Below are 12,489 nucleotides of genomic sequence, written 5' to 3' on the forward strand. Positions count from 1 at the left end.
TGGGCAGGGCACGGATGTCAGGCACAGTGTGGAGCTGACACTCTCCCCCTGCTGCTGCCACCACTCCTCCTGCTGCTGGGGCTTGGCAGCATCTCACCTGGCTGTGTGCAGCCCTCACCTCTGGGGCTCTGCTAAAAGAGCATGTTCTATGGGCACTCCTTCAGATTTCTACAAGCCTACATGGAAATCTGGCCTTGCTTTTTTACCATGTACTCACAGCTTTGGTCTCTACTGCTTCTTATATTGTAGTCATGTACATGTACATGAACATTCAACACTTTTCCCTTCCTCATGTGGTTGTTTCACATCTTACAGTTGAAAGCTTGATTTTGAAATCTCATGAATGTTCACATAGGCTGACTTCTGAGTACTGAACAGTGTTCTGGCTTTGTTGGCATGTTTATTTAATTAGGCACCTTGTGAAAACAGAAAAGGTACCAGGTTTATTCCTTTTATGGGCTTCTGACCCAGAAATTGGGCAGGCAGTTGTGTGATGGTGTAGCTTCATGTTAATTTTTCCAGATCCATATGCATGGGGTCTGATTCCAGCACTAGATAATTGCAGAAGTGGGTGTTAACATAAGATGCTAATCTGGACTTTGCTCTTGCATCATGACTTCTCTAGGTTCTGTCTCTTCTGTCCTCTGGGATTTCCTGCTGAAAAAGCAGCATGAATTTATTTTTAGGCCTTTCCAAGAAAAAAAGGTTCTTCAGAGACAGATTTAAATGTAATGTTTTCTTGTGGGGGAGAGTCCTTGGCTGTAGGGGATGTTTGGGTGTGTTGGGCTGTGAGGATGAGGAACCTCACAGCTTCTCCTAGTTTGTAATTAGCTGAGCCATGGTGATAGTTCTGTCTGGAGTAATTTGCAATTATGATCCATGTGATCTAACAAGGTCTCTGATGTTTCTAATGGGAAATTGAAGGGGCACGTTACTATGTACAGTTTCTGAAGAATGAAAGTGAAATACTATGGGAAATGCAGAGGGTTATAAAATACACCTAAGGAGGTCTGAGTGCATAATGTGACTTTTCAGGATGTGATGAGTGTTTGCACTCAGTCTCTGTGCAGATGAACAAAGTTCTGCCATAGTCATGAAAACCAATTCCATAAATCATGACTTTTGATCAGTGCATTTCTACAGTCTAATAGGTCAATAAAAATAGAGCCCAGGCACTTATTGTTGGTACTTCTGTGAGAGACCTTGAAGGGAACTGTTCATTTTCCCTACCTAGGAACACATTGTTACAGAATGTATCTCATGCTAAAAAAAAGGGAACTCCCAAAAAACCAGAAAAGTGACCTTAACAGACTTCAGTGAATGGTCCTTTTTCTTCTCCTGTGATCAGTGGTCTGCCCCAGTTGAATTTCTCTGTGAATCCAGATTTTTCAAATTCATTATTCTTCATTAACTTACCCTTAGTGTGGAAAAAGAACTAGAGAATCCTGGGGCACTCATGAGTTTTCACATTATGCAAAAATGAAAGAGAACTACATAATTCATGCACTTTCATTTTGTGGGTTTTTTCTAGTATCTTGACTATAAGCTAAAGGTGTTTGTTTCTATTCAAATAGCTCTCAGTGTTTTAGCAGGTGCAGGATAGTGCACAGAATGCATTACAGTCTTAAATATAGTTTACATATGTAGTTCATATTTGCTAGTGAGAATGGAGTAGGGAATGTGCTTACAGCATTTAGGTGGGCACCAAGCTTGGGGATGTTTGCAGGTGTATCAGTGGTCAGAATCAGCAGCCAGAGTCATTTTGGTATTCTCGAGGAAGTAGAATCAAAAGATGACAGGGAAATGCAGAGCATTGCACTGCAAGAGGAGAATTTAAAAGCAACAGTACTATTTTGGGAATAACTGACTCATTACCCCTGTTGTAGAAAAGGATCAAGGGAGAAGGAATTGAATATGGATCATTATTATCTTACTGAGATGTGTTAATAGGTAGGGGCTGTGAAGGACACGAAGGGAGAAGGCATGGTAATTATTTGAGTGCTGCCAAGGCCTGTGATAGAGTGTTCTGTTTGGCTTTGAGTGCTGTGCTCTAGGGAAGCTGGAAAGAGGACAGCAGAGTCAGGAATGGTGGAAGGGTTTGGCTGGAGGTGAGAAACTTGGACTGACTGCAGCAGGGAAACTGGTTGCTGTCAGCCCTGCAGAAGGGGCAGAAATCAGTTTAATTTGCAGGAAAATAGGTAATATGGTGAAAATCTGAGTTTAAGGACAAGGAAGTTGCAGGTGGAAAGTCCTTGGTCAGTAATTTAAGAGCAAGCATGTTTTAGACACCTGGGGGTGGGTTAGAGATAGCTTTTTTTGGGTGAGCTGGTGATGTGGGACCCTCCCTGTCCTACAGGGATTCTTTCTGTTTGTCCTTCAGACAGACAGGATGGATATCTCAAGCTGTCATGTTTAGTAGTTCTGTGATCATTATCTCTTCATAAGAAGGTTCGTGGGACTGCTCTCAATCACTGTGGGTTCACTGGACAGGATATGCTGCTCCCTGAAGCCAGAGATTTTCACCAGGATCTCTGGCAGAGCCCTTTGTGCTGCATGACCTGTGTGTCTGACTGTGCTTTTGCTGTTCTCACTGCCCTTATTGCTGTGTCCAGGTCCATTCCCAGCTCTGCCATGATCTGGGAAACCTCCCTGAGCCCAGCTTGGGGTTTCTGCTTGGTGTCAGTCTCAGCCAGAGCCTGTCCATGTGCTCCCTGGCAGGCTCAGGGGGCCCCCCTGGCCTAAACAAACCTGTGGCTCTGTGGCCTGCCAGGCATGGGCTGAGAGAAGCAGCAGGTGTCCTCTTCCCAGCTGGACGTGGTGTGTGTATTGACTGCTGCTGTCTCAGCATTCTCTGCACCGGACAGATAAGGAGTCACAGTGGTGTGATTTAGTCCTTAATGACAGTAACATTCTCCTCTCAGTAGCTGTTCGTGTTGTTTATTGCAGAGCCACAGTTCTGCTTGACACTTATCTGCAGCTTTGAAACTGGAAGTTGTTTGTTTACACATTTAATTTTATTTTAAAAATATTTTAGTGAAAGGGTGCTGCCTGATTTCTGGAATTGTAACTGGCAAATAGCTTTTCATTTTCATGTTATACATCCTTTATGCAAAAGACTTGATGGAGTCTTACCTGTGGATGAGCTGTAAGCTTGATGGCAGTCTGACAATTTTCTGATTATGATACCTTAATATTTACTCACAAGAACTGTGCAGATTAAGCTAACATAAGAGTGAATACAGTAAGTGCTGTGTTGAATGCTTTGCTGATGCAACAAATGTTTTTTTTTCTTTTATCCTGAATCATTTTATTTTTTTCCTTTTTTTGTCATAGTGCCTTTGACTTGGTAAACATTCATCTTTTCCATGATGCTTCCAATTTAATTGCTTGGGAAACAAGCCCATCGGTTTACTCAGGAATACGGCATAAGGCTCTTGGCTATGTACTTGATAGGTATGTATTAGCCTTTCCTGGCCTCTTTCAATCTCTGTGTTCCTCAGCAGCAAATGAAGGATGTTTCAAATGGCACACTCAGAAATGTAGAGGGTTTTATTCTGTCACCTAAAAGTGGTTACTGCTTGCCAGAGTTTTCTAGACAGTGCTGGTTACAGATCGCCTTATGACACTTATTCTTTAAAGCCAAATAACTGATCTCAGGGAACCACTCTGAAGTCACCAGAATTGCAGAGTAGGAACCACACTTATTTTCTAAATGTATTAGGTAGATAAGCTTATTTTACGTGAGCTCTAATGAAGTGCATTCAAGTGCATCTTCAGTTACAGAATAAGAGAATAATTCCAGTTGGAAGCGACCTCTGGAAGTCCCTTATTCATCCCCCTGTTCAGAGCAGGGCTGGCTTCAACAGCTTGTCCAGCTGAGCTTTGAGCAGCTCCAGCATGCTGGTTTGTAGCTCCTCTGGGCCACACATTGCTGTGTTTGACTACCCTTGCTGTGAAACTTTCTGTCCCTCTTATCCAGCCAGAATTTCCCTCAGAGTGGTTTGTGTCATCACCTGGATCTTTTGGCATGCACTGCTGAGCAAAGTTTGGCTTTTTCCTCTCTGTAAATATCATGCAGGTAGAGCCAGCAACAGAGTCCTCATGTAGACAACTCTTCTGCAACCTGAACAAGCCCAGGTCTTTCAGCCTCTCTTTGTGAGTCCCTCCACACAGAGCTGGTGTGCTTTAATCTCCATGCCAGCTGGGTACAGCAGGCAGCTCATCTCTGCAGCAACACAGCACTTGTGTATAGTCACTGCTGGTGTTAGTAGCCACGTGGGTTCTGGTGGTATTACAGAGCTGGCTCATCTGATGAGTGGTACAATACAGAGGAGTCCCAAAAATACCCAGAAATTTACAGCTGCCCTGATTATAAAAGTCAGGAAGAAGACAGCTTTCTCTTGAGTAAGAAAACAATGTTTCTGTGTGGACATTGGTGTGTTGGCAGAGTAAACACAAATTTCTCTTAGGAGGTGCCAGCCGGCTTCATGTTTGCCTGAGAAACAGAGCTTTAACATGTCCCTGCAGAGCACACACTGCAATCCATGGCCTAAAGGGGAGCTTAAAACAAGCTGCTGAGCCTGGAAGGAATGCAGAACCAGAGCACTTTGTGTGCTGTTCCTGCCCCAGCCCTACTGTCCAGCAGCCCGTGGCCACGAGCCAGGTGCTGGTTTCAGAGGACTGTTTACCAGGACCCCCAATGACCATGGGACCACTGCTGCCGTTCCCTGGCCAGTGTCACCTGGTCAGTGTCACCTTGTCCTTCCCCAGGGTGAGGAGTGGGGTCCCAGCCCAGCCAGGGGTGCAGAGCCCCATCCTGCTGCCCCAAGCAGCCTTTTGGCTGAGGATACACCACTGGCCAGGACCAGCCCCTTGGTGGCCAAGGGGAGCACCTGCCTGCCCTCATGGGCAGCCACTGCCCAAAGCAGCCTCTGCTCCTCTGCTCCTGCCATCTGCTCCCTGTCCCTGGCATAAGGCGTCCCTGTCCACAAGCAGCTGTCTGCTCTTCTGGCTCTCTCTGGCAGCAGCCTGGAAGTTACAGACACTCCTGAACAAAGCAGTTTACGTGTTGGAAAATATCTCGTTGCCATTTTTCCCTATGTAGCTTTTCAGTGAAAAGGTTTTGAAATGTTGCAGTGGCGTGCCTTTCCAGTCACGTTCTTTCTCAACTTTCCTTCCTCTCTATGGGTTTTCTGTCCTGTAGGGGTGGGTAGGTGGGATAGTAGAGACTGCCTTTCCCCCAGCAGGGGGCTAAGCAGGGATTTCTCCAAACAGGAATTTACCATCACCTTTGGGATGACCCAGGGGTGAACAGGAAAAAGTCAGTATTGCCTTTCTCTTGTATCACTTGCAAGACCTGCTCTAACCATTTTCAAATGCTGGAGGCAATTGGAAGGTTTGCCTAGATAGCATGTATATAAAAGATCCCTGATTTACAGAACAGGGCTCAGGAAGATTAGGATCTCGGTGCAGTCTGGGTGCATATTCTTGAGTTCTGGTGCACAGAGCAGTATGGGGTTTTTTTTCATTTTTGCTTGGCTCCATTGGTCTCTTTTCCTTTTCTAATGCTTTGCATGAGGAAAACTTGTGCAAACCTTTTGCATTATTTATTGCACACTCGTTTGCAGCATACAGTGTGCTTCATTAGCTAATTTTGGCTTTGGACCTCCCACGATGCCCTGGCAAGGGTACGGTAATAAGACTGTAGTATTAGTGTCAGCTGTGGGTCAGGGATGTCACGATGGTATATCATTAAAATGTGACACTGCCAAAAACTGCCCCAACTCCGCTGTCCTTAGAAAAGGAGCCCTTGGATTTCGGGTTGCAGAGTGCCACAGCAAGCTCGCCGTGGATGAATTGTCCATTTTGAGGGAGCAGCCAGCCGCAGATCCGGACCTCCACAGTGCGGTGAGGGGCTGGCGGGCACAAAGGGGGAGTTCTGTAGCCAGTGAATAATGGGAAGCCCCTTTCATCGGCAGGACTAACCTTTTGGCAGCCACCAGCACACTCTATTCTGATCTGCTGATTGGGGAGGACAATACACTGAAGCTTACTTTGAATGAATGCTGCCACCAACAGTGTCCCCATTCAGGGGCTTTGGGAACCATCTTTGGCCATTGTCCCCCAGCACTCCCTCAGACAGCAGGAAAAGGGAAAGTGAGAGCAGCTATAGGGGGAAAAGTACTTCTTTTCTTGGCTTTAATCTCTCTTTAAAGCTTCATAGATCTACATTTCCAGCTGAGCTACTGGAACTATGCAGTGTCAGATAAATACAGAAAGAGAGAGGTTTCAAGCTGAGCTTTCAGATCCCCTTATCTGCATGAACTAATAATGCAGATTTAGTGCTGTTAAAAACAGAGACTGATAAGTCTTTTCCTTTAAAGCCTTTAAACTGCTAAAGAGCATTTAACAGCGATGCAGTTCAAACCCAATGAACAATGCTGAGAAGGAAAACAGTTTATTGAGCTAAACCTTCACTGAATGAAACAGAAACACCTTCTCACAGTTGATTTAGGTCACTGTGGGAGTCAGTGAAAGCTCAGTTGTGTTCACTGCATCTTCATAAACATGAGTTATGTACAGCCCTTTATGTGAGCAACAGCTACCACAGGAGTTTGGGATGCAAACCAGGAGAGGGTTTGCAAATAAAGCTAAAATGGATCAGTTTAACTGTTCAGATTTCCAGGGAAGGTGCTATCTCCAAAATTACTTTAGCCACAAAGTTTTAACGCATAAGAAAAAAGCTGTGCAACATCACAGCATTGGTGAGCAGGGGGAGGTTGGGGGGAAACCAAGGAAAAAGCATTGGAGGAATGATAGAAAGTTGTGCTAAAAGTTTTCTCCTGGGGAAATCCTAATAGCGTGTTTGAGGATTAGAAGGGTTTGTTCTTCTAGCTTTAATAAAGGTTCTGCTTTAATAAAGCTAATCCTGACGTGATTTAGCTTTAATTTAGTTAAATAGAAAGAACACTTTTAAAGGCAGCTCACTGGTACGTGCTGAGCCAGATTGCATTTAATATTTGCCATTTTGTAAGGGAGAAGATGTGGTGTCAGATTGTTGCTTTAAAGACCAAGAGGATTGGAATCACACTGTTGTTGAACAAATATTTGCTTGTAACTTTACAAATACACATACAGTGTGTATGTAGAAAATTGAGGTGTGTAATGAGTCTCTGTCAGCACCAGTGTAAACCCAAAGTGAGCCCCCAGAAGTCAGTTACGTTGTTCCAGGTAGGCACAGGTCTACAGTCAAAACTGAATTTGCTTTAAAATGAGATAAAAACATCTGCTTTATATTTTGTGGGGGGGAAAAGTTCTTCAAAGCCTATTTTGGATAATTCCCATGTACAGTTAGCCCTATTTGCATGATCCTTGGTTTTTTGCATTTTCTGAACTTGGAGAGTGTAAACTATACCTGCGAGTAAGTAAGAGAGGAAAATAGTTTACATTGTGATTTAATTTTTCATGTATCTATTGCAATTAATGCTTGTGTATATTTCATATTAATTAACCATATTGGCATATTAGTCATGTCCTGTAGCCACTTGTTGGGGAAAAGTGAGTGCAATACCGAGGCTGGGGAATGAGGAAAAAGCTGCAGGATGGGGCCCTTCAGGAGTGGGAAGGAGAGTTTGGGAAGGGCAGGACGTGAGGTGTTAGTCTGATCCCTGGCTCTTGGGATGTGCCAGCCATCTAAACTTCCTGAAATTATCTCGAGCATTGAGATCCATAAAATGAGTGTGTTTTTTTTTTTTAATGAAAGTGACAGTGCTCTTCTGTTTTCCTATTGAAATGTTCCCTGGACTAGTTCAACAGAAACATTTTTACATTACAACTGTGAAATCTTAGCATAAAGCTTCCCTTTGTGCCCTTCATTATTTTCTCACAAATATAGTCCATTGTCACATAGCTGAAGTTAATTTGATCAACATTGGGACATTTAACTTTTATGTCCGGTCAAAGGAGCTGTTTCATGCTGATTTTGAGTATTGAAAAGAAATGATTGCCAGAAAAATAATGTTACTATTAACAATTCAGAGCAATTAGTTTCCCAGGGAGAGGCGATGTGATGCACCGGCTCCACACAACTATTCTTTGTCATTTTATGGATGCTCATCAGTCAACTGTCACCTCTTCTCAAAGACCCCTCCAATCTAAATGTTTCTCTTTGGGCTTTTCCCAGAACTAGCAGCTGAATGAGCAAAAGAAAAGCCACTTAGTTTCTAGGCAAAGGAAAACTTTGCTCTAAAGATCTGGGTCATTTGGGAAGGATCCTCAAAGCAGCTCGCTTTAGGAGGGCTTGGGATTTTTTTGGTTTGGTTTGGATTGTTTTTACTTTATTCGTTTTTTGCCACAGTGATTTTAACGTGAGCCTTGAAATGCATAGTGAAATTTCTGTGTATTCAGATAAAAAGCACTCTCAAGGCAAATAAACCTTCCAGCCAAATGTCTTCTAACAAAGGTTTAAACCCCTGGATAGCATTCAAATAGACAGCTTTTCATTAAAAACCCGAAGCTCAGCTCATTAATATTCAGTCATTCTCCCCCTTAAAGGAAGGTTAAGTGCTCTCAAAATTAGCGTGTTTGGATAATATGCTCTTTAAAGAGTAAATCCAGCAAAATTGTCTTGTTACTTTCAGCCTGTCAAATACAGCCAAAGTCACTTTTCCTTGCTCCTTGTTTTTTTGCTGGCTTGAGCTTTGGCGTCTTTGATGCAGTAGTCAAAAATTCAACTCGTGTGTCCTTCCTCACTGCACAGACGCATTGTGAATTTTACTTTGATTGTATTATTAGCAGGAAAATATTTCTGTACTGGTATGCATTGTAATGGAAAGCATACACTAGTATAATTTGAAGGACACAATAATTGCAGTTCCGTATTAAGTGAATGATAATTTTTGGTCATCCTAATCACTAATTTTGCCCTTATTCGGTTGTTTTCAGCATTTGGAGCTCTTCTTTTTTTTCTTCTTCTTCTTTTCTTTTTGGCATTTAAACTGAACAGGTTATAATAAATTTTCAGTATTCACTATTCAAATGGTAAATATCTGATGTTTCTCTTGTGATAAATCTGTGTGAACAGTACCAGGTTTGGAAGCGAAGATCTGAAATCCAAAATCCAGAACTTGAGACACTTGCAGGTATCACAGAGAAAGGTGTCATTTAAAGAAAAAATGGAGTAGATGCACTAAGCCAGTTTCTGCTGTACCTGGCCAGTGTGAATAGAATTGTGGCTCTCTCAGAAGAAATGCTGCAGTTCTGAGGATTCCTGGGGAGGTTTTAGTCAGTTGTTTGCCCACACAGTCCCTGTCCAGCAGTGTGGATGTGGATGGTGGCCGTCTTGTGGCACTCAGAGCCTCCACCTCATCTTCCCTAAGGGCTTTACTCCTTTTTGCCTGTTTTCCATTAACAGGATCTCCTGGAGCTGCCCTGTTGGCTGCTGAGTCTTTCTAGAATGTAAGTGCTGTAAGAACAGGCAAGGTTGGGTTTACTGCAACAGTCCCTCTCCCAGGAGAGGGTGTGTAGTCACACATGTGATGCAAGAAAAGAAAATGCCTCTTAAAAAAGAAATTACTGCAAGTAACTTGTTGCCTGCTTGATTTTGCTCAGAAAGCGGCTTTCTATGAGAATGTGTCACTCTGCACATTCTCATTGAGTTATATTTCTCTCTTCACTGTAATTTGTTCCCTAGAGAGCTCGGAGCTGGAAGAAGGTAAGTCATTAGTGTCCAGCTAAAGGTGACACTGACATCAGCATCCATTGTGGTCTGCACCTTTTCAAATCTCCTATCCTATGGCCATATCTTCTAGAATAGCTGTGATTCAATTAAGGAGAATCTATATGGGCTGTTGATCCAATTCTTACTCATTTGCAGAGAAATGAAAATAAATTGCTGTTGTGATTTTATTTACAATGCTGGCTGTGAGCTGATAAAATGGAGAATGGTTGAAAGAGCCCCTTCTGCTCCCATTGGAGCCTGTGGGCACCAGGCCAAATAGCCACCTTGGAGATTCTGACTCCCACAAGGTGGGAGCACTGTGGGAGGAGGTTGTGGGCTCTGCATCCTGTGTTCCATGTCCCGCAAAGATTCTGATCTTCCCTACCAGGAGAATACTCAGATGGGAGGGACAGCGTTTGCAGCCGCTGGTCTGCCTGTGCAGGAGCTGGAGAGGATGTGGCTGGCTGGGCAGACCCTGTTCAGGGCTGGATGGGTCAGTTGATGTGGCTGCCTCAACTGTCGTGGAGTTCCTTTATCTTCATTTCCTCAAGGCTGGGTTTAAGGTGCAACCAAGATGAGTCAGTTTCTCTCTCCAACAAGGAAATGGGTCCCGCTGCTGTTGTATCCACTGGAATTTTCATTGTTCAAACCCAATGTTGACAGCTCTTTACTTTCTTGATCACCGTGCTCTTTGGAAAGAGGGTTGTTCCCTTCTCTTTAGCATTTCAAACGTTTCTGTCCTCACCCTTTTTTGTTCCCTCTCTGATCTCCTGGTGCTCCACTGTAGTGTGATTTTCAAAGGGATAATGTAAAATTGGTTGCTCATGAGCTGTTCTCAGCATCGAGCATTGTTTAGTCCTTTGATAGTGAATTCTCTCTGGGTCTGAGCCATTTGCATTGCCCTTTTCTAGAAACATTTGGATTTCTTTTAAATTCACAGTTGCCCTGAGCCCAGCTGTTACCCTGTCCCGATGGTGGAGATGCAGGTCCCATCCCTGGCAGCTCGCTGTGGATGACGTGGCTCTGCTGCCCACACAGCCATCACAAGAGATGGAGCTGGAAAAGATACTTCTAGTAGGTCAGGCAAGACCCAAATCTGACAAAATTCCTTAACCCTTGCACTGTCATTCCTATTAAAAGAGCTGTTTAGGACAGACAGTGTCTTTAGTCTGAGTTGCTCTAAATAAGTCACAAAAAATACTTTTATAAGCTTAACAATAATCAGTATCCTGTTGCCGCATATCCTGGTTATTTTTGTCTTGCTGTTTGTGCTTTTGACACTAAGTGACCGCAGGATTTTGGCTTTGCTCCCCACATTTGAGCCCTGCAGAAGAAAAAGCAAGAATTGGGATGTCTTGGGCTTCATGCAGAAAGATTGGGCAGTTACCTGCTGTCTGCTGAGCACCAAGTGTCACCAGCACTGAAGAGCTCAGAAACTGTGTGGGAGGATGTTAATATTCTGTGATAAAGCAAAGATCCAAAAAAACATCCCACCTCTCTGGTTGCTTCTTGTAGTGCTCTCTTGTATCAGCTGAAGAGCATGAAAATTTCTTTGTATGGTAGCACTGGTGTTGTAGTGCTGTGTTGTCCTGCAGCAGAATTGACAAGTCCTTACATCATTATCCAGGGCTGCTATTTCATTAGGCGAATGTCAGTGTCAGGTAAGATCATGGGTTTGTCAATATAATGAAAATACCAGTCAAGTGAGGAAAAAGTCACAATTTTCCAGCTCTAAAAATTGATTTTTATTGCTCTTCTTGTAATCCTTTCTTTGGATTAAGTATTTATTATTGATGTGGTCTTTCTTTTAATCTTAATAGCTGCTGACATTGTAATTAATTAAAAAATACAACATTTTTGCCCAAATGGCACTATATTGAAATTAAAAGTGAACATCACATATTAGTTAAACAGCTCTGGCAAATGTCTTGAGTGCTAAGATGATTGCCTAAGCTTCTTGACAATTCCCTTCATCTTGCTGTATGGTGCTTGACCTTTTGAGATATTTTGGTGTTATTAATAGGTTTTAGCCATTATGTCAGAAAGAACAAGGCACAAAAATATTATAAACTTTATCTTTTTAATGACAGCACTACACCACCTTGGGCATGCCAATGAAGGCACTTCAGTTATGGCTTTTGAGGCACACTTAAACTATCAGTCAGCAGGTAACTTGTACTCGGAATTGATGGCGATTTTTCTGGAATTTGTCTCCAAATGTGTATTTGAAATTGCAAAAGTGTGCAAGCTGGGCACTATCGGAGCTGCAGAAGGGAGGTGGTACACAGGAGAAGACAGGGTTCTCTTTCAAAGCTGTCTCTGAAACCTCTGCTGGAGGGGACCAGTTTTCGAGGTGCAGGTGTTTGGGCTGATCTCTGATGAAAACTTTTAAAAAGAAAAAGCAATGCAGGCAGAAATCTGAATGGTCTGAGTTGGTCTAAGCCAAAACCTAGTATTTCCATCCTCTTGATCTTCAGTGCCTTGACATGGCTGTGGCAGGAGACAGTGTTGTCGTTCCTTAGCTTTCCACCAGAAGTCACTGCAGGAGCTGTTACTGCCTCTGGCACTCGAGGTCCCTGGAGAAGGTGGTGTTGTATAACCTTGTTCTCCATACCTGCCACCTCCCAGCCAGCTCTTGGCTTCTGCCAACAGGATGGCCAAGCCACTTTTCTAAACATTCCTTAGGGGTGAGATCCTGCCTGGACAGGGAAGTTGAGTTGATGATGCCTTTGGCAGTCACTCCTGCCAGGGGCAGGGTCGAGGGTCCCGGT

The 12,489-nt window shown here is 43.5% G+C and overlaps 1 protein-coding gene across 3 annotated transcripts in view; it reads left to right on the top strand.

Moving 5' to 3' along the window:
- INPP5A (inositol polyphosphate-5-phosphatase A) overlaps positions 1 to 12,489 on the top strand; it is a 182,218-nt gene that overhangs the window by 105,718 nt on the left and 64,011 nt on the right. For all 3 annotated transcript variants that reach the window (XM_050976241.1, XM_050976242.1, XM_050976243.1), the window contains exon 8: positions 3,334 to 3,453. In XM_050976241.1, coding sequence (XP_050832198.1) covers positions 3,334 to 3,453 — 120 coding nt within the window. The remainder of the gene's footprint in view (positions 1 to 3,333; positions 3,454 to 12,489) is intronic.

Source organism: Serinus canaria, chromosome 6, assembly GCF_022539315.1.
Source record: "Serinus canaria isolate serCan28SL12 chromosome 6, serCan2020, whole genome shotgun sequence".
Classification (NCBI taxonomy): Eukaryota; Metazoa; Chordata; class Aves; order Passeriformes; family Fringillidae; genus Serinus; species Serinus canaria.